The sequence below is a fragment of the Ascaphus truei genome, chromosome 20, assembly GCF_040206685.1.
Source record: "Ascaphus truei isolate aAscTru1 chromosome 20, aAscTru1.hap1, whole genome shotgun sequence".
Lineage (NCBI taxonomy): Eukaryota > Metazoa > Chordata > Amphibia > Anura > Ascaphidae > Ascaphus > Ascaphus truei.
In genome coordinates this window covers 17940905-17967855 of record NC_134502.1, presented here as the reverse complement: position 1 = coordinate 17967855, position 26951 = coordinate 17940905, and the positions used below count along the sequence as shown (strand labels likewise).

General features: G+C 47.0%; 1 protein-coding gene across 1 annotated transcript in view; it reads right to left on the bottom strand.

The window, feature by feature from the left end:
• Window positions 1-17429: 17429 nt before the first annotated feature.
• LOC142470710 (serine/threonine-protein kinase N1-like) overlaps window positions 17430-26951 on the bottom strand; it is a 64357-nt gene continuing 54835 nt past the window's right edge. Inside the window, 5 exon segments of the mRNA XM_075577363.1 lie at window positions 17430-17812; window positions 18981-19061; window positions 19380-19487; window positions 19968-20110; window positions 24985-25061. Coding sequence (XP_075433478.1) covers window positions 17609-17812; window positions 18981-19061; window positions 19380-19487; window positions 19968-20110; window positions 24985-25061 — 613 coding nt within the window. The 3' untranslated portion in view covers window positions 17430-17608.

Below are 26951 nucleotides of genomic sequence, written 5' to 3'. Positions count from 1 at the left end.
AGTGATGAGAAGGAGTGCCTCGCAGTAAAGTGGGCAATCGAGGCTTTGAGGCATTACCTGGCAGGAATCCATTTTACTCTGGTGACGGACCATGCTCCATTAAAGTGGTTAAATAGCATGAAGGACGCCAATGCTAGATTGACCAGGTGGTATATGGCCCTCCAACCCTTCTCATTTGAGATTCAGCACAGGCCTGGAAAAGAAAATGCAAGTGCTGACTTCTTTTCTAGAGAAGGGGTGGAGGATCGGGCTTCAGCCATGCGTGGCCCCAGCCACACACTAACAGGGGAGGAATGTGACAGGGTGAATGAACGTCACCAGCCATATGCCTGGAAAACCTATGTTTAGGCTTGCAGTGCAACAGTGACGAGGTTAAGTTGAGAAGGGCTGCTTAATTAGTCTGACCCCAGCTGCATAATCAAGGTGTTAAAACCCCAGGCTGTACACACATGCAGGAGAGCTGGTGAGGAGACAGGACTGAAAATGCTGAAGAGATTACTGCTGTAAGGTCTGTGTTGCAAAGTACATGTGTGATGAACTGTCTGTCTCCTGCATACAAAAGAGAAGCTGCCTTATTTTTGTTTTGTCTGCTAAAGAGAAGCTATTTTGTTCTGTCTGCTAAAAAGAAGCTATTTTGTTTTGTCTGCTGAAGAAGAAGCTATTTTCTTTTGTTTGCTGATGAGAAGCTATTTGTTTTTGGTGTGCTGTATGTTTTAAGGCTCAAATAAATAAGCCTTATCCAAAGAACCCACGTGTGTGGTTGCATGTACCCTGCAACAGCCATCTATATAGCGACGATAAAAAACGATATTTTTACGAAATGGGTTAGTATCTTCGAACATGTGTATAGATTCCCAGTAACCCATGAAGAGGTTAGCATAGGAGGGCGCTAAAGAGGTTCCCATAGCTGTGCCTTGTTTCTGTAAATAGAAATATTTATCAAACAGAAAATAATTATGCTGTAAGAGAAATATAATACAGTCTAATATAAAAGTGCTCTGTGCTGTGTGAAGATTAGATAAATTGAGAAAGTGACTTAATAGCTTTAACATCTAATTGGTGAGTGATAACGGTATACAAGATGTAACATCTAGTGTGACCCAAGTGTAAGTATTAGACCAGGAAATATCTTGAATAATAGATAACAATTGAGATGAGTCTTAAAGGTAGGGAGAGCTTGTACCAAGGGTTGTAGGTAGAAATCCACGTACCTTGATACACCATCTCCAAAAGATGCAATGCTCAATATTATAGGTCTCCAGGAGGGCAGACTAGAGACTTATGGATCTTTGGGAGATGGTGAAAAATAGGCACAGTGGGATGTGAATTCTAAAGAAAAGGTGACTCTTGTTCCGACAATACATGCAATTCCTTACCCAGATCAATTAGTACGAGGAGCTCCAGGAGGTAAGTATCAGTGGGATCTCTATCCAGCCTACAATATGCCTGCGGATCATTCAGTTGCCTCTTGGCTACTTTATGATAATCTTCTGTGAGCATGACAACAATTGCGCCGCCTTTATCTGCATTTTTTTTATAGTAAGATTATGTTTGTTTTTTAACCCAAAAAGGGTCTGGCGCTCGCCCTTAGACATGTTGTCATAACCCGAATGGGAGAATGTATATCCTCTAGCCAATGACTGCAGGTGTCGCTCTACGAGCCTTTCGAATGTTTCCAAATGAGGTCCCTTATTATAGGCTGGGTAGAGGATAGACTTCTTTTTGAATGTAGAATATTTACTCTTAGTTAAAAATGACAACAGCTCATTATAATCACTTGTACCCTGTTCAGTGTAGGTTTTCTGCTAGCAAATCATTTAAGTCCTGCAATGCGGTGTAATCTCCAAATTCTAATACGCGGTTCCCGGTGGTGTCAGTTGGAGGACTAGGACTAATACAGTCCGAGTCCTCCACCGGAGAAGCACCGGGACTGACTTTGTTCTAGACATAAAGAATTTTTTTAAAGACAACTTTCTGATAAATCTATGTAGATCTATAAAAGTTGGAAAGAGTTGGAAATTATGATTAGACGCAAAATGTAGGCCTTTATTTAGTAAATCAATTTCTTCTACAGTCAGGTCAACCCCAGAGATGTTGATAACATTATTTTCATTTTTTAGGGATCCATCTACCTTTTCTTTTTTGCTCCTTCTTTTGAGTGAGCGCCTAGTCCTTTTTCTTGTTTTTTTTTTCAATCTTTTGATGCATGAGGTAGAAGCAAATTCTTGTTTACGTAGTGGGAGTGTTTCAGAGCAGGTATCCTTATCTCTCTGGTCATTTTGATGTCTTCCTGTTTCATCATCTATAGAGAAGGAAACTGCTGCTTACTTTCCCCATCTGAAACGTCAGAAATACTGGAGGAGTCTGAGTATCTATTTTTTGATATAGACTTTTTTGTAGTTGAAAGTTTCTAATGGTTTCTACAAGTGTGGCAATTGGAAGTATGCCACTCCGCTCAAATCTGTGAAGTGTAGATATACGAATCGTAGACAGAAACTTCAAAGCTTTATGACTTGTAACACAAGTGATGTCGTTTATGTCCTGAGACGTGCGTGTGGTAGTCCCTATGTGGGCAGAACTATTAGGCCATTAAAGACAAGGATCACAGAACATCTGAGGTCCATTAGGAAGAAAGATGTACAATATCCAGTCTCCAGGCACTTCTCACATTGCCCCCTGGGTTCTCTTAGCACTTTTACATTTAGCGCTTTGGAACATGTTCAGTTACATACAAGGGAAGGCAATAGAGAAGCAGTTTTAAATTGCAGAGAAATTGATTGGATTTATACCCTCGAGCCTTTGGTACCCGGGGGAATGAATACTGACTGGGAATTAAAACACTTCCTAGTCTAATATGCATAATATTTCCTGTACTAATTTAATTTTGCCTCCATTGTTTGACTGTCCGATCCTTTGCATATAGGGTATATAGATTGGTTCTTGACTCCATTATGAGTGATTATTTATTTCTAAAATGTTTTACCAGGAAGTAATACATTGAGAGTTACCTCTCGTTTTCAAGTATGTCCTGGGCATAGAGTTAAGACAATAATACATGGTTAAAAATGCAGTTACATTAATGAACGGGGTATACATTATATACAAGATATTGCATGCACAGTTAAAGAAAATATATATTATAGGTGTACTCTATGTAAGAGTTACAGACCAGATTCAAATGTGAGACAGCTTTAGTTTTGAAAGAACTTAGACTGGTGGAGGCTGTGAGAGTCTCCGGTAGACTGTTCCAGTTGTGGGGTGCACAGTAAGAGAAGGAGGAGCGGCCGGATACTTTGCTGAACCTTGGGACCATGAACAGTCTTTTGGAGTCAGATCTCAGATGATAAGTGCTGCATGTGGAGGGGTGAGGAGCTTGTTCAGATAGCTGGGTAGCTTGCCCAGAAAGTATTTGAAGGCAAGACAGGAAATATGAACTTTGTGCCTAGACTCAAGGGATGACCAATCTAGTTCTTTGAGCATTTCGCAGTGATGTGTGTTGTAGTTGCATTGAGGACAAAACGGCATATTGAATTGTAGAGGGTGTCAAGTTTGCTAAGGTGTGTTTGGGGTGATTATGGTACTCCTGTTCATATCACTATAAGAGGAGATTTTACACTCAATTACAATTTGTTTACTATTTCTGTGCAGAGCAGACTGTTTGATACATGTGTGTATTTATGCATTAGTCATTATTTATTGACACAATATGTGCTCTGTTTACATACTGTAGTCACAGTTCTGGCATCGTTGCTTTCTATCTGTACTTGCTACTTGGGAAAGCTATATTTAGAATGTTCTAGGAGATCATTGGGTATTATGATTTATTTATGAATTATATTACAGTTGATAATCTGAGTATAGTACCTGATTATATTCTTTTTAGCATCCTAACTAGCAATGTGTCTATTTCTATGCTGACAGATAAAGTTTTTTGATGCGTCATATAGAGTATCATTTTGCTAGCTCTATGTTTTATTAGTAAACTGAGCAAGTTATCCCATAGAAGTGTTTCACAGAACCATTTCTATTTAAAGATAAACATAGAAATTGACTGAGTTCCTTGGAATTTAGTTTTTTTCCATTGTGAGCTTTATTCATTGTTTTTAATCATTTTGATCAAGTTAATTGTATTTTTGTACTTCACACTGGATTATATTCTCGTTTTTAAGCATATTAGCACATATGTTCGTCTGGTTTCTCCAACCGGAGGGTGTCACTGTGGATAATGAAAATTGTATTCTCTTTCATTCTGACCGTCGCTGATACCACACATGCGGCACCCGGTGTCATGGTACTTCCGGTCGAGAGAACTGGCTAAAAAAAAGCAACTTGTGTAATAGAGTTTAATACTCTCTGACAAAGCGCTGGGGAAAGCGTGAAACGCGTAAGGGCTGTTATATAGTGTGCGCCGTGCGTGCGCTTGCCTGTGCGATGGAGCGTGCACGTGCCGCACATGTTTTGTGTGTATACTGTGCGCGAGTGTAAGGTACTGTGTGTGTGTGTGTGTGTGTGTGTGTGTGTGTGTGTGTGTGTGTGTATGTGTGTGTGTGTATGTGTGTATATGTGTGTGTGTGTGTGTGTGTGTGTGTGTGTGTGTGTGTGTATGTGTGTGTGTGTGTGTGTATGTATATGTATGTATGTGTGTGTGTGTGTGTGTGTGTATGTGTATGTGTGTGTGTGTGTGTGTGTGTATGTATATGTGTGTGTGTGTGTGTGTGTGTGTGTGTGTGTATGTATGTATATGTGTGTGTGTGTGTGTGTGTGTGTGTGTATGTGTGTATGTGTATGTGTGTGTGTGTGTGTGTGTGTGTATGTATATGTGTGTGTGTGTGTGTGTGTGTGTATGTGTGTGTGTGTATGTATATGTATGTGTGTGTGTTTAAATGCGTTTTCAAATAAATAAATGAATCCTTTAATAATTTTTTTAATAACATCGTACACACACACACACACACACACACACACACACACACACACACACACACACACACACACACACACACACACACACACACACACATATACACACATATACACACACATATACACATATACACACACATATACTTACATTTTCCGCGGCGGTAGCGGCACGATTTCTTTCTCTTCCTCATCTTCCCCCCTGTCGGCCGGTTCCACGCTCCCTGCCGTGTGCGCGCGCGCGCGGCACCATTATAGAAAGGCTGACTAACCACAGCCAACTAAAACTGCCGCGCGCGCACGCACTGTAGAACCGGCCTTAGAGTTACTAACAATATGCAAGCCATGTTGTCGCCTTAATTAATTGATTTTAGTCTAGTTCTATCATTGCAGCCCCTCCATTGTTGCCGCCGCGCTCCGCTTTTTCCCCCTCTTTGCATTTTCTGCATCTATTCTACAGCGTGCGGCATCACATCGTGAGTAACATTACTTACTCACCACCGTATGGTTACTAACAGTGGGAGTAATATTGCTGCTGCTTTGTACATACAAGCTCTATGGAGGTATTCAGAATAGGAAGGGAACCAGAGAGTACTGCTCACTACAGATACGATTTGCACCAGGACACACATTCATATCCTCCCTTTCTCTGAGCATTATTGATTGTACACCAGACTCCATTAAACAGTTTCCTCTCCAAGCAAGTTGATTGTGTTCAACAACATACAGATTGTCACCTTGTATCCGAGAATTGGTAGCACTGACTCGTGGACATTGTTTAATTTTTTTCTTAACTTGTTATGACATAGTATCAATAAACTTTTCCCATTTTTTTTTTTACATTCTCAGTTCTTAATTCGTCTCAGCTTCTAATTTGTCAATCACCATCAATTTTATTCAGGTAATAGATTAAAATATCTAAAGTGGGAGTGGGGGGCGGGTGGGGTTGGTTGGGGTGCAGGCTTTATCCATTTCACCATCACTGTTTTTCTTGCTGCAAGCAAGACAATCTCTGCCAGCCTTGGGACATTGTTTCGTACATTGACCCCTTTCCAACGTTCCATATTTCCAAACTAAGGGTTAAGGGCTCTTTTATTGTAGTTACCCCAATAACTTCCTGTGTATACTGCAGAACTTTATCCCAAAAATCAGAATTAACCAGACAATCCCACAAACGGTGCTTTACATCTGCTCTTTCCTGGGAGCACTTGAGGCACTTATTTTTAGATTTCTCGATCCTTTTATAATTGATATCAAAAGCATATAATAGGCCCTGTGCAGTATCTTATTTTGCATCTCTCTCCACTCCTCAGAAATTACAATTTTCCTGACCCGAGTTTACCCTTCAAGTAACAGATCAACTCCTTCAATTCCTGGAAAATGTTTTTCTCATCTAGTGAACATTTTTCTTAGATACCTCCCATAGTCCTTATCCCTAATCCCGTCATATAAATCTGGGATAGAATAGTTGGTACTATTTGCGTCCTCAAAAAAAGACATCAAAAACATCTATTCCCAATAGATCTGATTTATAACTTCCCAAACTCTTGCAATAATGTATTACTTGTAGATAAACTTTGTCCGGCTGGTCTCAGCTGTTTTGGAGGTTTGTGGCTCCTCCCACCCAGGGTTTAAAGCTCGCCCCTCCCCACTGTCCAGGTAAGCAGGTTTTCTTTTCATGCAGCTGGTTGCGACAGGTTCAATGCCAGGACCATCCTTCCCCTAATTATAGAGGTAAATAAGGATTTTAATCAGTTAGTGTTAGGACCTGCGATATTATGGTAATGCCTCGAAAGTGGCTCGCAGGCTTATACGCTTTGGCCAAAGGGTTAACCAAATGACCCTTTTTCAAGAGATACATAGGTATTTCACTGTGTATTTTTATCACATTGGATGTTGCTCTGGACTTCTTTGTTACTTGTTTTATTACTTGTAGATAACTTCGTAAGATAAAGATTTGTTTATTAAGATGGCTACTCCTTTTTTCCCTACTGCTGGGGAATATATCCATTTACCCACCCGGTCTCTCCTACATTTTTCACTTTCTGTGTCACATCTAGATGAGTTTCCTGAATTAATGCAACTTCGGCTTTAAGACGCTTAAGAATTGTATTTCTTTTGATAGGGGAATTGATTCCTCTAACATTCCCTTAAATAATTCTCATAGGGAATGAACTCCCTCAAAGGATATACCCAGTGGAGCTATTCATAATTCTTAACACAGTGGAGAGACGTGTGGATAAACAGCCAAGTGTGGCATGTAAAATACATATGTAGCCCTCTTACCCTATGCCTAAGGGAACTACACGGAAACTACGCGTGTTGCTGTACCTGCTGCTCACAGGAGGCCTAAACCTCCATCTCTGGGAGCCTAGGGTGAGCGCTTTCTCTTTGCGTGCAGTGCCTCCACCTATCAGGGATCCCAGAGTTGGCGGGATAACCCCTCACAGGAACAAATCACAGAGTAAAGAATAATACACCACACAATGTATATAACTAAGCTTTACTGTACACACATAACACATATAACATATACCAACTGTACCCACAGTATAACCCCAGTGACCCAACACTTGGTGGTTCCCCCAAAGTACTGAGGGTGCTATGGCACCAATACTCCTGGTGTCTTGTCCCAGCAAGTCCCACCCAAATGTGAGGTAGCGCTACCCCCTGTGGATGTAGGTGCACGTTGGGTACCTGCCTCGGTACTCCAGTACCCAGGTACGGCTTGGCGCGGTGAGTCGGAGCGGGTCCCACGCAGCGGGGCCTCCGACACAAATCCCCTCTCTCCTAAGGGTCCAGATCCTACTCTCAGTGCGAGCTCAAGCCGGAGGGTCTCACACAATGTCTCTAGGTCCTGTGGCCTGGTCCCAGGGTGCAGGTCACCGGTGCAACAGTACTACTATAGTGCTAAAGGGGAAGAGTCCCTATCTGGGGCCTTCACTGCAACACTCCGATTGGGTTGCCTCAGGGCCTACCTGGGGCCTAAGGGGCAATGTCTAGGCCTAGCCCAGCAAGCACTGCTCCCTTGACACTACCTTCTCTCTTGGAGCCCTCCGTCCGACTGAGCATGCTGGCTCCTTGATCCAGAGGATCTCCTGTTCTTCTCCTACTGCCAAACTCCCATTGGCTGGGATAGCCCCATGTGAGGTTTCCCTCCCCTTGCGAAGCCTATCCAAAGTGGCCGCCGGTCTATTCCCGCAAAGCATTGTGGGGCTTGTAGTTCCTAATGCCTTTTGCAGACATTAAAAGATGTCTGCCGCTCCGGCCGCAACTGTGCTAGGTCTGCAGCAGCCGCCGCCGCTACCTTCCCACTCGCGTGGAGCCCCGGCGCAACACCCAGCAGTTCCCGTCTCACCGGAGGTAAGGAGAGGGACTCTGCTACACAAAACAACACAAAACTAAGCCAAAAACACACAACAAATAACAGAAATCTTAACACATGTTGACTTCCCTTTTTTCCATAAGCACAAATTCTATCCAGTTTTACTTTCCCCTAAGTTCCCCCCAGCCCTCCCTTCTACTTACTGCACAATACAGCGCACTGGTGTAATCTAATTCTAACACCTGAGCTTCTAACACATGAAACGATTTATAATTATATTATAGCAACTTGCTATATTTGCAATTATTTCTTGCAAATTAACCCTACAAATATTGAACATACATATATCTGCACGGTTACAATCAACATAGGGTCTCAGACTATATAGAAACAGTTGGAGAAGTCAACCCCCCAAATATACTCCATATAACAAAAAGACCCATAATTAGGTTGAACCTTGGGACCGTGAACAGTCTTATAGAGCAGGGGTGAGCAAACTTTTTATGCCGAGCCCCCCTTTTCATCCATAAAATTTCTCGGCCCCCCCCTGCCTGATGTAATAAAAATCACATGAAAAAAAAAAAAAAAAACTTTATTAAACGGTATACAATATAAATCCAAATGTTTAAATACTTACATATTTCAACAGCTCGCGCTTGCAAAATTAGGCTGCGTCCACGCTGCCGCTGAGAGCGGTGACATCACCAACTCTCCAAGCATGAGCACAGGGTGTCCTGCATAATTTTGCAAGCGTGGATCGGGACTATTTGTGTGTGTTTCTGTGTGTGGCTGTGTGTGGCTGTATTGAATGCTGCTGAGCGCACTTCAAAGTCAATTTTGTTTGTCTCCCCAAGCGCCAAGCTTGGGAGAGCGTACGTGCACAAAGGCAATTCTTTGGGGAGCATTCATCCACCTCTTTGCTACCTCCCTTCCCTCTCCCCCCCATTTTTTTCTTCCTTCCCATCCATGCTTTTTGTCTTGCTATCCCCATTGTCATCCAAACTCCTACCTACAGTATTATTTATTTTTTCCCGTTTTCAATGTTGTGTTTTCACTTTCTTTTTTTATTATTTCTGTACATTCATAGTATGATTGATATAGTGGCAGCCTACCCTTTCACTTGCAGAGGATCGCAGCGAAGCAGGTTGCCAGCGGAGGAGAGCAGGAACACAGCGCTATTGCAGGGCAGACACCGGGAGGGGCGTTTGACTTCACCGTGCTCGGGCGTGCTCCTCCCCGTACCTCCGAAGCCCCTGCGCGTGCGCTCACACACCATCACGTTGCCGCCACCTGCACTATCCTGTTCAGCCACACGCACACATCTTCGGCTGCCCGCCCGTTCACATCTACTTGGCCGCCCCTCGCGCACAGCTTTTGCGTCCTCCTCCTTTGAGAGGCCCGTCAGCAGCTGCTTGTCTTCAGATCTCCAACAGGAAAGAGAGAGCTGCTTTTACTGCACGCTCTTATATAGGCTGGATTCCTATCTACATCATTGAGGAGTGTAATAGCCAATTAAAGCAGGGATTGAAATTACGCATTCCCTGATAGGAGGGATAAATTCAAAACTTGCCAATAGAAACCTTGCTTATCAGTTTTGACATCCAGGGCCGTTTTTTCCCTGGCTCCGCTGTGTCTACATAAAACAGACTTCCTAATCTGAACATCCTACTCACCAAATGGGTTTCCCTCCTCTGCCCTTCCTCTCCTCTCTGAATTATGGAATCTATGCAAACTAGCCAGCATATTAACCATATGCCTGTGCTTTCTGTATAGAACCTTATACAGAGTAAACATTAAAACACAATATAAAGTACACTTCCTTACAGAATATACTTTGGGGAACCTTATACTTAAAAGGAGGAGATTTGGGCTTGGAGGAGATTTGGGCTTGGAATCCCTATCTGAGCTGGGGCATGGAAATGCTGATCCACATGTAATTCACATGCTAATTCACACTGCCTTTTGTCACCAACCTGGGTTTAAATCACAGGACAAACACAATGCATTGCAGTTTTAAAACAGAGAACCAATATTTAGACACAAGAGCTTGCATTCCCCCCTCTGACCTATCATGTGGGGTTCTAAAACCTTCTCTTTAAGACACCAGCTAAGAATACCTTGCTGGCAGGTAAGACAGGTTAAAATATTCCCCCCCTTTCCCCTCATGTTCCAGACATCCCTGCCCTGCAGCTATTTCTTATAAGAGGCCACCCATACAAGGCAATCCACTTACAAGCTGACACAGGCAGTCGCAGGCCCACGAGGCAAAGGGAATACACAGATAATGCATTAACTAGCCCACTGGGTTTACACAGTTAACCCCACACACACAGTTCCTAGTTTATAACCCTATGGGGGACAGTATAACAGAGGAACAAAATTACAGGCAACACAGTAAGGTACAATATTAGACCCAAGAGCTGACACTCTCAGCCCATACCATATGGTTTCAGGGGCAGCCAGCCGGACTCCACCTTTATTAAGGAAGGCCGGCTACGCCGACCGCGACAACCTCGTCCTCTGTCACGGGGGAAAATGAGCTGAGCTGGATTTTAGGTCTGGGAGGGGAGGTTGGTGTTGGTGTTTGGAACTTGACATGTAGAGATGTCATGTCTCATTGACGGAATCTTGTCTGTGAAGTAGGTGGTGAGGTCTCTGGCCACGAGGGTCGAAGGTGGCGCAAGGGTAGTTGGGCGTAGAGGGACAGTTTGTATGAGTGAAGAAAAGTAGGTTTGCTTGGCAAGGGAAAGGGCAGTGTTATAGAAGGAGAATATGAATGTATAGTGGAGGAAGTCTTCTTCTTTGGAGTGGGATTTCCTCCAGTAACGTTCGGCAGTGTGTGAGCACTTTTGGGGGGTAGTGGGTAAAGTGTGTGTGCCGCAGTTGTGGCTTGGATTTCCAGGGGGTGACATGTGGTGGCAGGTGCCATCTTGTCCAAGGCTGATGAGAGTGTACTGTCGTATATAGCAGTTGCTAGGTCGGGGCAGGAAAGGGTAGAGATGGGAGAGAGGAGAGATTGTATAAATGCTGAAAATTAGAGGGGGTCTCGAGCATGTAGGCTCATGTACATGCGAGTGGAAGTAGGTGTTTGGGAGGGTGGAGAGGGTAGTGTAAGGTTAGGAGGTGATGATAAGAGAGAAGGCGTATTTGAGGAGTTAGATACAGTACTAAGCAGACGCAGGAGAAAGCCAGGTCAAGGGATGGTCCAATGCAGTGAGTAGGAGAGGTGGTCCCCCGGGAGAGACCGTAGGAGGAGGTTAAGGAGAGAAAATGGGCGGCTGACATGGCATTGGGATTGTCAATAGGTTATTTAAAATAATATTATTTTATCATAAAGTTATCATTTCCCATTAAATATGGGCTTAAAAAAAAGCCTTTGTTGCATTCTTAAGTGGGATTTTATTATATTTTGGGGCCGAAAATGTTTCCGTATGAACGGTTATTATATATAATGGGAAATAGGGGTCCATCCATGGAATTTGGCATTACGGGTAACTTTTCAGGAATGTATCTGTTCCTTATATCGAGGGATTTATATCTATATTTATGGTGTACAGCAAGGCCCCACTTCTCGGCGCCCTGCTTTTCGCCGATCCGGCGGTACCGAGAAGGGGGCTGCCATGTCTGCGCATGCGCAGAACAGGCTGGTCCGATGTCGCACATAGGCCGAACGGGCCGGCCCAGGGTCGCGCATGCGCAGAATGTTTTTTTTTGCCGATGTTGCGCATGCGTAGAACGGCGCATTGCCTGCCTGCGCATGCGCACATAACGAAAATCGTCGGTTCCGCTTTCCGGCAATTTTCGCATTGCGGCGGATCCTTAGAACGGAACCCGCCGCATGACTGGGGCCCTCCTTTACATACAGCTTATATAGTTTAATGTACAGATGTAGCCAAGCTTACGGTTCCTGGCGCCGATTGCAGCCCGGGAGAATTAAAGCAGTGGGAGATCTCATTGAAAGGAATGGATCCCTCTACGGTGCCATCGAGGAATCCCCCTCCCCCAGCGCCGCGCTTTCCCGGCGTTTCCACTCCAGCTGCAAGACTACGCTGTCAATATTGACCATCACTAAACTTTTAATTTGTGAAAATTGGGAACTTGTATCTTCAATTTCGATTCACCTACACCGATCACTCCTCACTCGATATCACTATACATGATCACATTGTATTACACTTCTCTCTGTCTTCTTCACGGTTTTTCCCCGGGTCGCTGCCTTTGTTCACTTCCAGTTCTGGAGACACATCTCGCTATCTCAAACTAGACAAAAATAGAAAGACGAAGTTAAATGATATTTTTTGTTGACTTGAAAATCTAGAATTAGGCTGCGTTTATAGTAACCGCGATGGCGCACGCCGCGAGAACCAATCTGTGGAAGTCAATGAGGGCCGCCATAATGCGCACGAGCGCGGGCGTGACCGCGCGCCTGAATTTTCAAGCTAAAAACGCGGCCACGTCAAGTAAGCACTTCAGCCAATGAGGGCGAACCAGTCTGGTGACGTATCCGCCACGCCTCCCCATCGCCTCAGACCTCAGTGCAAGGATCGCTCGAGCGATAGGCGCGCGTGACGCTGTGCGCTCCGTTGAGCGCGCGCGCGCACCTACTATAATCTCAGCCTTGGGCTACGGCCCCGGTGTCGGCGCAGCGCAGGGAGAAAGACCGGGGGCGCGGCCATGGCATCACCCGGTAGGTTCGTCCCCATTGGCTGAACCGCAAGGGGGCGGGGCCACTGTGCTCGTCACCAGTACTAAAGACAATTTGACTGTCTTCAGGAAAAACTGGTCATATAAATCGGCGGCCAAGGGAGCTAGTGGGCCCGGCCCCATTGAGGGGTGGTTCTTGTCCCTGCAGGGCACCCCATAGCGCGCGCTGCAGCAGGCACCGGGGACCTAGCCTTAGAAACAGATAGCATACTACAATTCGATGAAGATAATCTCTTTTCCCAATTTCAAACTTCCGAGAAACGAATGACGAACGAAATAAAGCAATGGTGGGACATCCCCACGGTAGACAAATATATCGGGAGTACAAGAATTCCGAGAGGCCTCAGCAATTCTAAAACACCCACATTAGACCTGGATAATACTGACTTTCTAAGTGCATGGCATAGTACTCTTGACAACTCCTCTTTTGAGCTAATGACACATAGAGGAAAATCACTAAAGAAATTAGATATAGAAACTAAATTGGAACTGTCAATGTTCCAAACTGACAAATGGGGTTCATTTGATAATAAGTAGTTTATTGCAATGTATGATCATACTCATTCAAAAGTCTATAAGACTCTCTGTCAGGGAGTGTCCAAGCAGGCTCTGTATACATTTAATTTCCTTTGTTCAAAATGTGTTACTAAACAGATTATAATACTCCTTAATTCTTAAACCAATCATTTTACAGATCGTTAAACCTGGTTAGAACTGGCCTCAAAACAGCTATGAATAGGTACCTGGTACACACTATCACTAGAATGTAGGTGTTACTTTAGTCACAGTCGTAAATCTACTTAGAAGCGAAACCTCCCATTCACACCACACACTCATTCTTACTCACAAAATGGATACTAGAGGTGAGGTGAGCGGGAGGACGGCACGGGAGAGGGTGGAAGGTTGACTGGGTGGGTACTTCTGGTATCCTCTGTGTGTGCATGCGCACGCACACGCGCACACACCTCTCTCCCATACATACACTCTCTCTCTCATACACACACACACTCACAAAGTGGAGTAGGAAGCGACAGATGTGAGTGGGGGGGACCCTCAACATCCCCACTCCGCTCCCCTCCATCTCCACCGGGCGCGTTCACCTCCGTTGATCCATCCCCCCCGCAGCGCATCAGGGGGAGCTGAGGCAGACGCACATAGGAGAGTGCCGGAGGATCTCCGCTCCTCCATGCAGTGCTGCGGTTCAGGTCCCACCTCCTCTCCCCCCCCCTCCCCAGCACGGCACATTGTGGGTCCGCAAGGAGGCTCAACTCGCTGCCCGGTTCCCGATCGCCGCAGGGGGGGGGGGAGGGGGAGCGGAGGCAGGCAAGCACCTAGGAGAGGAGTGCCGGAGGATCTGTGAGTGCTGAATCTCATGCCTCCATCACCCCACAAGCCGTGACCGTGAACCACCCTGCTCCCCCCATCTCCCACACCACCACTGCTCTGCTCCCCCGTCCCCCCGGCGGGTGCACACTGTTCTCCCCCCCCCCTACCACCTCCGTCCCCGGGCAGGCAGCCACAGGGACTGGGGCAGAAGGGGGGACACCACACTGCACCAGCAACTGGATCGGGGGGAGTGGAGAGAGAAGAGTGGCCACCACTGTTCTGTTCCCCCCCCCTCCACTCCCCTGCAGGCACACACTCTCCCCCCAGGGGTGTGCGGGAGGACGGCGCCGGTGAGCGGGAGGATTGCGCGTTGGTAGGGGGGAGAGAGTGAGGGAGAGTGTGGAAGGGGGAGAGCGCGAGGTAGGATGCGTGTGTGTAGTGGGGTGGTGGTGTGAGCGGGAGGATGGCGGTGCGGGGGGGAGGGGGGAGACAGTGAGGGAGGCTGCGGAGTGGGGAAGCTTTGACTGTGGGGTCCCTATGCGGTACTACCAGTCACCAAATGGACAGTGAGGCCAAGAGGCGCACGCGGTGTGAGGGTGGTGTGACTGTCACGCCCTGTGTAGGAGTGACTGTGACATCAGCCCACCCCGCAGGCCAATGAGCTGTGGCTGCCCGCCGGCCAATCACAGGGGGTACAAATACACACACACAAACATTATTTCAGTCTTATTTATATATACATATATATATATATATATATATATATATAGATAGATAGTAATAATATTACCAGATTGAAGTCCAGCAAATTGGAAACAGCACACCAGGAATATATTTCAAGTAGTAGTTTGTATTGAAAAAAATACAGACTGAGGTGATGTCTCCAATTTGTTGGACTTCAATCTGGTAATATTTATTACAATTTTTGTATATGGGATAAGCATCTGGATTCATTATACAATTGTGTGCTGGTTGCTGCATTTTACTAATATATATATATATATATATATATAATCCAATGCACAGCTGGCACACCATTTGCGAGTAAATAAGTTTTGGTGCTTATCCCATAAAGCAATAACAGACCATACGATACCGGTTGCAACACGACATCAAGGGACAGCACGCAGGTAAGTAAATCATAAATTTTTTATATTTCATAGAAGACACAAAAAACGACGGTCCCCCAGTGGGACTTTCACAAGGTGGTGTTTTTTGGATTTTATATATATATATATATATATATATATATATATATATATATATATATATATATATATATATATGAAACACAAAATATATACATATGGCTGTGTAACATTTAAGTGTGTGGAGTTAATCTTGGAGTTGAATTTGGAGGTGAAGATTGGAGGAAGATCTGGACTCTGAACAACAACTTTACAACTGTGAGAACTTTACTTTCTAAAAGCTGTGATTATTTGTACTCTTCCTATCCTCCAATAACAGGGAAGTCTCTCCTCCTGCATCTCACTATGCCCTCCGTATTGCTTTTTCTGTTTACTGTTTCCTCACTCCTTGGTGAATGTCCCTGTTCTCTCGACCTTCCCCACTCCCCACTGCACCATTATTTATACACCTCTCTCCCAACAACCATCAATAAAAATCACCCCCATAAATCCTCTATTCACACCCTCTATCTACTCTTTCCTGCTGCTGGGGATCTCCCCTAAGCCTGAAGCCAGACATATACACCTGATCTCACTCATGCCTCCCTGCCATCTCTTCCCCTGTAAATGGTGTTAACCATTTCATTTAACACTGACCAACCCTAAAACTTGCCCCACAAATCAAGCATCCCAAAAGCCTGCACTCATGGCTATTGTCCCACAGTCACTTATACCACCCATTGTCGCCAAGCACACCCATCTACAACACTTATTCCCTCACCTGCTGTCTCTGTACGTTTCCCCTCAAACCTCTTAGATTGTAAGCTCTTCGGGGCAGGGATTTCCTTTCCTTTTGTCTGATTTGTGCTGCACTTATTGTATTATTATAATTCCCTGTACTGTATTCTTTGTGAAGCGCTGAGTACACTTTTGGCGCTATATAAATAAAGACATACAATACAATCTATACAATCTTCTATTTATAATAAAATTGATTCTTGTGAGTCTGGTGCTAGATGCGGTGAATCTGATTGGTCCTCAGCCTCTGGTCAATCAGATTGTTGGCTCTATGTCACCCAACTGCCACTCTCTTGCCCCTCGGCCTCACGGTCCACTGCCCCCCCCCTCCTGTCCACTGTCCGTCCCTCCCTCCTGTCCACTGCCCCCCCCCCCCCCCCCCAGAGGGAAATTTAACTCACGTGCGAACGCCGGGTCTCTCAGCAAGTATATATTATATAAAAGAGAAAAAATCAGCACTAAATCAACACAATTATATCAAATATAAACTGTGAATAAGCCATATATTGTCTAGATAACCAGAAACAAATGTAAAAAGGATATGATGGATGGAGTGGGACAGATCCCAGGGGTCCTGGCTGCTTGAGAAGTAATGGCCGTCCATAATGTGTCCGGTTATACTGTACAAACGGCGTTTTAAACTATCACAGGTGGGAGTGAGTGTTTTCTCCCAAACACACAGCTTACTGTCTCCGGAGCTGCGGGGGGTGGGGGGTTCTTGCTGCCGGATCAGAACCCACCACAGCACTTCTCCTCCGGCACCGGGTCAGAGGCGTTCAAAGTCAAGCACCGTGTCCCAGTTATGCTACATCTGTACACAGACGTTTCTGCGTCACTGTATTTATTACATTTAACTGTATACTGTATACTGTAAATATATATATATATATATACAGTATATACACACACACATACACACATTGTCCCAAAATTATTTATCCAGCAGTAAATATTTGATATATTTTTTGATGAATCATTTTGGAACATCCTGTATCTCTATCCCAAGAAAAAGGGTACGCCCAGGCAGCACTCACTTATTAATGCAGCACTTACACACACTCTCACTCTCTGACTCACACACACACTCTCACTCTAACACACACACATTCTCACACACTCACTCACACTCTGACTCTCACACTCTGACTCTCACACACACACACACACACACACACACACACTCAAACACTCTCTCGCACACACCTACCTCTGCAGTAAAAGTCACAAAGTTATATAAAGATTTTTATTTACATGACTTGTCAGGAGGCAGAGAGAGAGGAAGGGAGACATAGAGGAGGGAGGAGAGAAATAGGGGGGGAAGGGAAATAAGAGAGAGAACATTGAGGGAGGAGATAAGGGACACAGACAGAATTGCCCCGAGGTGTCTGTTGATAGTTGCCCCGCTCTCTCAGGCGCCCTCCCTCACGTAGTCGAAGCCCTGGAACATTCCCTGCTCGTGGGAGGTCAGAGGTCGCGGCTCCCTCGGTGGGGTCAGCTCCGGACCCTCGCAGGTGAACTCCGGGTCAAAGTTGCTGATGTCTTGCGGCTCCTTCAGGGACGGGGTGAAGGGGGGAGGTAGGCGGCGGGAGAGGAGAGCCTCAAAATCCAGGTCCTGGGAGGGTGGGGCAGAGAGAGAGAGAGAGGCGTGAGGTGAGTGAGGGACAAAACGGGAGGAGAGGGAGAAGAAAGAGAGGGAGAGGAGGAGAGGGGGAAGAGAGAGAGAGATGAGGGGCACATGGTGAGGTGAGAGAGAGGAGGTGACACACTGCAACGAACTGGTTCTTTAAGCGGATCCCACTTAATGAACTGCACCCAGGGTTGCCACCACTACGGGTTTCAGCCACGTATCTCCGGGCTACGGGTTGTGCGGACTACTCTCCGGGCGGCGGCATCTCCCCCTGCAAACCCTGTCAACATGGCCGCGCAACGTCAAATGGCGCCACGTTGCCATGGCAATGGGATGCTACGTGACGACTAGTTGCCATGACAACGGGACGCTACATGACGGCCTCACGCAGCATCGCGTTGCCATGATAACGGGGCATCACGCGACGCCTCGGCGCCACGTGAACTTGCCGCGTGGCAGCCGCGACGTCAAGTTCACGTGGCAACGCGGCGCCATTTTGAAGTTGCGGAGCCTGGTGGCTGACCGCACCTTGCAGGGCAAGATGGTGCCGGGGAGGGGGAGGGGGGGGAGAGAAAGAGAGAGAGAGAAAGAAAGAGAAGGTAGAGAGAGCGAGAGAGAAGGAGAGAGAGAAGGAGACAGAGAGAGAGAAGGAGAGAGAGAGAGAGAGAGAGAGAGAAGGAGAGAGAGAGAGGAGAGAGAGAGAGAAAAAGAGAAGGTAGAGAGAGAGAGAAGGAGAGAGAGAAGGAGAGAGAGAAGGAGAGAGAGACAGACATATGAGAGAGAGAAGGAGAGAGAGAAGGAGAGAGAGACAGACATATGAGAGAGAGAAGGAGAGAGAGACAGACATATGAGAGAGAGAAGGAGAGAGAGACAGACATATGAGAGAGAGAAGGAGAGAGAGACAGACATATGAGAGAGAGAAGGAGAGAGAGAAGGAGAGAGAGACAGACATATGAGAGAGAGAAGGAGAGAGAGAAGGAGAGAGAGACAGACATATGAGAGAGAGATATGAGAGAGAGAGAGACAGACATATGAGAGAGAGACATATGAGAGAGAACCGGTAAGAGAAATACATCTATAAAATAACTGAATGTAAAGAAGTGCACAGTAAGAAGTCCCCGGGTTCCCCTACAGACGCTGCCGGTCACCTCACCTTGAAAAACGGCTGCTTCTTCACGTCCTCGGCGTCCCGCTCTCCCGACCCCAGACGTCTCTCCGGGTTCCTGCGCAAGAGCTGCAACGACGAGACAGAGAGACGCACAAAACGCCCGGTCACTGCGGCGCTCTGCAGGGTGGAACAGTCGCGACGCCCTGCAGGGTGGAACAGTCGCGACGCTCTGCAGGGTGGAACAGTCGCGACGCCCTGCAGGGTGGAACAGTCGCGACGCTCTGCAGGGTGGAACAGTCGCGACGCTCTGTAGGGTGGAATAGCCGCAACGCTCTGCAGGATGGAATAGTTGCAATGCTCTGCAGGGGTGGTGGTGTGGGTGGGAGGTTGGGGTGGGGGGGAGGAGGGGGGATAGCTGCGTTGATCTGCGGATAACTCTCTCACCCGTCTCATGATGGCGATGGCTTCCGCGGAGAGGAATCGTGGGTAACGAACCTCGTCGTTGACGATGCTGTCAAACACTTCCTCCTCCTCGTCCCCGGGGAACGGAGACTGAGGGGTTTGGGAGAGGAGGCAGAGAGAGAGAGAGAGGTTAGTTTCATTTACTCCTCTAAGGGTGGACCCTCCTGTCAGTGTCCCCGGGGAACGGAGACTGAGGGGTTTGGGAGAGGAGGCAGAGAGAGAGAGAGAGGTTAGTTTCATTTACTCCTCTAAGGGTGGACCCTCCTGTCAGTGTCCCCGGGGAACGGAGACTGAGGGGTTTGGGAGAGGAGGCAGAGAGAGAGAGGCTAGTTTCATTTAATCCTCTAAGGGTGGACCCTCCTGTCAGTGTCCCCTGTAGCCATTTAAGGAGCCCCTTCTGATCCCCATCTTTTGTGGTCCTCTCCAGCCTTCCCTGTGATGCCCCAGTTTTTGTGGCCGCCCTTCTGTATTTCCTGTGACCCCTCAGATTTCATGGTCTCTCAGTGGATCCCCCTCCCCCATTTTTCAGGGTCCCCCCTCCTCACCGTGTCCCAAGAGAGCCCCCCTCACCTCTCCCACCATCATCTCGTAGATCAGGACCCCGAACCCCCACCAGTCCACGGCCCGAGTGTACGAAGCGTCCGTGAGAACCTCGGGGGCCAGGAACTCCGGGGTGCCACAGAACGTGGAGGTGCGGTCACACGGACCCATACCTAATACATAGAGAGAGAGAGAGATTTTATACAGAGAGCAATCTTATACAGAGAACGATCTCATACAGAGCAAGATTTTATACAGCCAGCATTCTTATACAGAGAGAGACATTATACAGAGAGAGAGAGAGAGAGAGAGACAGATAGATTTTATACAGAGAAAGCGATCTTATACAGAGTGACATTATACAGAGAAAGATTATTCCGAGAGAGTTTATACTCTGTATAACATGTAGATATATTATACAGAGAAACTATGCAGATATGTTATGCAGCGAGAGGGAGATCTTATACAGAGAGAGAGAGAGAGATCTTATATACTGTATTGAGAGTTTATACATAGCTATACAATACATAAAGGCTATATAGAGGGACCTCATACAGAGAGTTGGTACTGTGTTTGAACACAGTATATACAAAATATATGCCAACACACAGTGTATACAGTATATACACAATACACACTCACAGTATATATACATACAGTGGTTGACAAATCACCAAAAAATCTACTCGCCACACAAAAAAATCTACTCGCCACCTAGTACCAAACGTGTGCTGCTTGGGCCAATATTTACTCGCCCGGGGGTTAAATCCACTCGCCCGGGGCGAGCAAATGTATAGGTTTGTCGAACACTGTATATATATATATGTGTGTGTGTGTGTGTGTGTGTGTGTGTGTGTGTGTGTGTGTGTGTGTGTGTGTATATATATACATATACACACAAGATGGTCGCACTCTCAAACATTTAATGCCTTAGGCATTGGATATAGTCGGCGCGCACGCAACGTAGCGCCGCGCGCTCCTGCCCCAGGGGCGATCCGTGGCCTATGGGATGGGGAGGCGGAGACGCGACGGGCGTCGCGCATCACGCCTTGCGCGCGCACACACACGCCTACCCCATAGAGGGCAGTATCTTGTGTGCGGCACGCATGCGCAGCCGCAGCCACCGGGAACGAAGCCTGAAGGGATGACCCCCGAGTCCTTTGTACTGCCCGTGGGATGAACAGTTCTTTCGAAAGCTCCTTGTACTGTCCCCGAATATATTTGTATATAGTTATCATATCCTCTATTACTTGATCAAGGGAACTTATTGTCCCTCAAAGTATGCTCAGGGTAGGATCAATAGAGTATTTCTGATGCTTAGATGACTCAGTTAATTAATATAAGTATGTCATATACTAAATAGCAGGTTGCACGCCTATATTACCCATATTAGTAGTTGTCCCTATGGGGTAATACTATACTACTATTTGTGTTTCAACTCTAAGGAAGTGTGTCCTGTGTATTCACACTATGTACTGTATGTATGTATGTATATCTTTATTTATATAGCGCCATTCATGTACATAGCGCTTCACAGCAGTTATACACGTGACATAATCATATAAATTACCAAAAATACAAATAACACATAATGGGAAGAAGTGCTTTCCGACATAAGTGACATTTAGGAAGAGGAGTCCCTGCTCCGAAGAGCTTACAATCTAATTGGTAAGCAGGAGTAACGTACAGAGACAGTAGGAGGGCGTTCTGCTAAAGCTGCAGTTCAGTCAATATCCTGCATGTTTGTTTTTTTTAATAAATCAGTTCTGTAGTAAGAAAAAATACTTTTAGCATTTTCTGTTTTTAAAAAAACAACTTTGAAAGACCAATTTTCTTGTATTCTATTTTAACAGCCATTTGCTAAGGCACTGCCCCTTCCTGTCCTGTCACAAGACCTGACACACCCCTTTGTCAGACCTGCCCTCCCTCTAGCACATGTCAGTGCAGGAGTGCTCATGAATATTCATGAGCTTCCACTGACAGACAAGCAGAATATAAACAAATCCCAGCTTTTAATATGTCACCAAATTTCGACCTATCAATACATGGAGAACGAATTGAGCTGCAGCTATACTGTTCTTTAGGTAATTAGAGATTGCACACATAAAACTATTGAAGTAAAAAAATAAATGTAAAAAAATAAAATAAAAAAAAGACTGAACTGCAGCTTTAAGTGTGTCTGCAGGGGGCCAAGCTTTATGTATGAGGTGTAAAGTATCAGCCACGGAGCTACTCATGCTTCCATAAGCAGGTGCGTTTTAAGGTGGGTCTTAAAGTCTGTAAAGTCTGTCTGTAAGTTACCTATGCAGCTTTGGAGCTTACATTGGTGAGTTAGGCTAAGGCCCCGGTAACTCAGCTGCAACGCGCGCCCGCGAGATTGGTGGCGCGTGCAGCCGATTACCTGGTCTGCAGGGAGCTGCACTAAGAGAGATCGGGGTGGGGGGGGGGGGGCGTTTTGGGGGAGTGACGGGGGCGCGGCCATGACGTCACCCGGCAAGTTCGCCCTCATTGGCTGAACCGCCGGGGGGTGTGCGTTATCGCTCCGTAGCGAGTCCTGCTCTCAATTCTATTGAGAGCAGGAGCAGCTCGCGCCTCAGCGCTGTGGCCGCCCCTCGCAGCGGGCCCGGCGCCATTGAGGGGAGGGCTCTCGTCCGTGCAGCGTCCGCTGTAGTAGGCAGCGGGGGCAAGGCCTAAACCACCTAATTGCTTAGAGGAACGCATTGTCCCTGTAACGTTTATTTCAAGTGAAAATTACATCACTTGGAGCTATCAATATCAAGTACATATCAGTGGTTTACTCACTGCCAATATAGGACACAAAGAATGAGAGAGAGTCACAGAGCACAGCCAGGGGTATCCAAACTTGAAAAAAAGATTATGAGAGGGAAAGTGTCTTTTCCATAAAAATAATCATTTGTTGGTCATAGTAGAAAAAAATAGCAAGGTCGTTGCCCTACCAACGCGTTTCACTGCCAAAATACCCTATACACTCACTGTTTCATTACTGTAAAATTAAAGAACAGGGACACGTTTTAATTCATCTGTTAAATAAATGTTAAGTTTTAGGAGCGGTGTCCATTTAAAGTGAATTCTTTGCAAGAGCTTCTATTTGTTATTCATTACAATTCACAGAATCGCACCCTCTTTGCTGTCACCATTTTCAGCTGTTGAGGTCTAATTTAAGTACAGGACCGTTAGTGGATCCACGTCATCTCGGTTTGTGTCTACGCGCAGGGCTTGGCAAGTATAGTGAAAACTATTTATTTAGTTGTCAGTGTTTTGGTTTAACCTCCTAGAGTCTTTAAAGTTTCTAGGTTGAACCGAAACATTGATCGCTAAAAAAACAGTTTTCAGTATTTTTGCCAAATCTTGCGAGTACCTATTTTTTTCTTTGATAGATAGATAGATAGATTCCAAAGTGCCCCACAATAGTGTAATACAATTATATTTATAAAATCTAAATAGAAACTCTATATACTCACAAAAGTGCTACTATCAACCCGCATGTAAAAATCTTTTGTAGTCTCAGATAGTGTCGGTAAAACGTCCCTCTATGACCATATCGTTCCTCTTCAGCACCTTCTCCGGCGTCCCTGCCGTCAGCTGGAGCTGTAATGGGTGCTGTGGCTTTGCGGGCTGGCGATGTCACACCTGATAAAGCCAGGACAGTGCCGGCGAAATGCGTTGGGTAGCTATCTTGTGGAACCATGCCTCGCTTTCGTGGCAACGTCGCCAGCCTGCGATGCAACAACATCCACCACAGCTCCAGCTGGCGGCAGAGACGCCAGAAAAGGCGGTCGAGGGGAACGGCGGGATATAGAGGGACGTCTAACCAATATTATTGGAAACCACAAGCGATTTCTACCTGCGAGTGGATTCTAGCAGTTTTGCAAGTCGGGCGCTCTGTCTTGCGCTTGTCCTTTCAGATAGTCTTTCTCTCTCGTTGTGAGTCAAAAGGACCACTGTTTACTAGGGGGGAACAGAGCTGCGCAGGGGGGGGGACACAAACAGAGAGGGGGGAGCGGAGAAACAGACAGGGGGAGTGGAGAGAGAGGGGGGAGCGGGAAATTGTACTCCCAGGCAACGCCGGATCTCTCAGCTGGTTAACTATATAGTATACATGTCAAAAACAGCTGAACACAAAACTGAGAGACTAGTGTATCTTGTAAGGTATAAATGTAATGCGGCATAGAGTCACTATGCGGACATAGACTGTGGCGCAATGGTCACCTAGGCAGATGGTAAGCTAGCTAATTATACGTTGGAATAGCTCTGCAAACGAGGGGGTTCTATGGAAGGGCGAGCACCAAATGTGCAGAGAGAGTGCCCCGAGGCACGGTTCAATGACCGTATCCAGTTATAGCCTCCTATCTATATTGAACAATATATAATTGACAATAGACAAGAATCGACTAATGCCGAGATCTTCATGGGATCCCAAAAAATGCAGACCGCAGTGCGCCACGAGACAGTCCGTTAATATTAACATTGTCTAGCTAGCCAGAGATAATCACATCAACTAGATCAAATATCGCTCATCGATCACGTAGCCAGAGCGAGACTAAAGATGAAAATAAAAGCATCGCCTCGGTATAGTAATTAGCCCAGGTGTACTAATAATCAGGATATATGTATCAAACCAGTACACCTAAACCGTGCTACCCACAATCTGTAGCAACATTCTGGGTCTAGGTGTATCCAAGTAATGATAAGTGTAATAAGTGACCTGCAACAATGTTACCAAAAATGTATATATTGGTATAGCCAGCGTCACCCTAGTCTTCCACACATTGATACTAGTAGCGCAATCTTGTAGTGGGGGAGGGGGGGGAGCATGGGCTAAAGGGAGACTTATCTGTGTGCAGGCATATTCAGGCTCGAGTCTCTGCCCGTTACATGGTGCCGCTCCGGCTTCAGTTTGGGAAGTTTGTGTCTCTGCCGGGTCCGCAAGGTGACGTCATGCCGTCGGGTCACCTGACGTACGTTTCGCGCTAGGGGGCGCTTTCTATTGATAAACACACACACACACACACACACACACACTGACCCTCTTTGCAGAGTCCGTAATCAGCCAGTTTCACGTAGCCCTCTGAGTCCAGGAGAAGATTATCCAGCTTCAGGTCCCTGTGAGGAGTCAGAGATCATAGACAGGCCACACCGCATCACAAAATGACCTAACAGTCACACCCTGAACTCCCCAATCACACCCTTACCCTGCCATCAACCCCTGACCTCGCCCATCACACCCTGACCCTGCCATCACACCCTTACCTTCCTATCACACCCTGACCCTGCCATCAACCCCTGACCTCGCCCATCACACCCTTACCCTTCCATCAACCCCTGACCTCGCCCATCACACCCTGACCTCGCCCATCACACCCTTACCCTGCCATCACACCCTGACCTCTCCCATCACACCCCAACCCTGCCATCACACCCTTACCTTCCTATCACACCATGACGCTCCCATCTCGCCCTTACCCTGCCATCACACCCTGACCTCTCCCATCACACCCTTACCTTGCCATCACACCCTTACCCTGCCATCACACCCTGACCTCTCCCATCACACCCCAACCCTGCCATCACACCCTAACCCTGCCATCACACCCTAACCCACCATCACACCCTTACCCTGCCATCACACCCTGACCCTGCCATCACACCTTGACCTCTCCCATCACACCCCAACCCTGCCATCACACCCTTACCCTGCCATCACACCCTGACCCTGCCATCACACCCTTACCTTCCTATCACACCCTGACCCTGCCATCACACCCTGACCCTGCCATCACACCCTTACCCTGCCATCACACCCTTACCCTGCAATCACACGCTTACCCTGCCATCCCTTACCCTGCCATCACACCCTTACCCTGCCATCACACCCTGACCCTGCCATCACACCCTTACCCTGCCATCACACCCTGACCTCTCCTATCACACCCTGACCCTGCCATCACACCCTGACCTCTCTGATCACACCCTTACCCTGCCATCACACCCTGACCCTGCCATCACACCCTTACCTTCCTATCACACCCTGACCCTGCCATCACACCCTGACCCTGCCATCACACCCTTACCCTGCCATCACACCCTTACCCTGCAATCACACGCTTACCCTGCCATCCCTTACCCTGCCATCACACCCTTACCCTGCCATCACACCCTGACCCTGCCATCACACCTTTACCCTGCCATCACACCCTGACCTCTCCTATCACACCCTGACCCTGCCATCACACCCTGACCTCTCTGATCACACCCTTACCCTGCCATCACACCCTGACACTGCCATCACACCCTTACCCTGCCAACACACCCTTACCCTGCCATCACACCCTGACCTCGCCCATCACACCCTTACCCTGCCATCACACCCTGATCTCGCTCATCACACCCTTACCCTGCCATCACACCCTTACCTTGCCATCACACCCTTACCCTGCCATCACACCCTTACCTTGCCATCACACCCTGACCTCTCCCATCACACCCCAACCCTGCCATCACACCCTTACCTTCCTATCACACCATGACCCTCCCATCTCGCCCTTACCCTGCCATCACACCCTTACCCTGCCATCACACGCTTACCCTGCCATCACACCCTTACCCTGCCATCACACCCTGACCTCTCCCATCACACCCTGACCCTGCCATCACACCCTGACCTCTCCCATCACACCCTGACCTCTCCCATCACACCCTTACCCTGCCATCACACCCTTACCCTGCCATCACACCCTGACACTGCCATCACACCCTTACCCTGCCAACACACCCTCACCCTGCCATCACACCCTGACCTCGCCCATCACACCCTTACCCTGCCATCACACCCTTACCCTGCCAACACACCCTTACCCTGCCATCACACCCTGACCTCGCCCATCACACCCTTACCCTGCCATCACACCCTTACCTTGCCATCACACCCTGACCTCTCCCATTACACCCCAACCCTGCCATCACACCCTGCCCCTCCCATCACACCCTTACCCT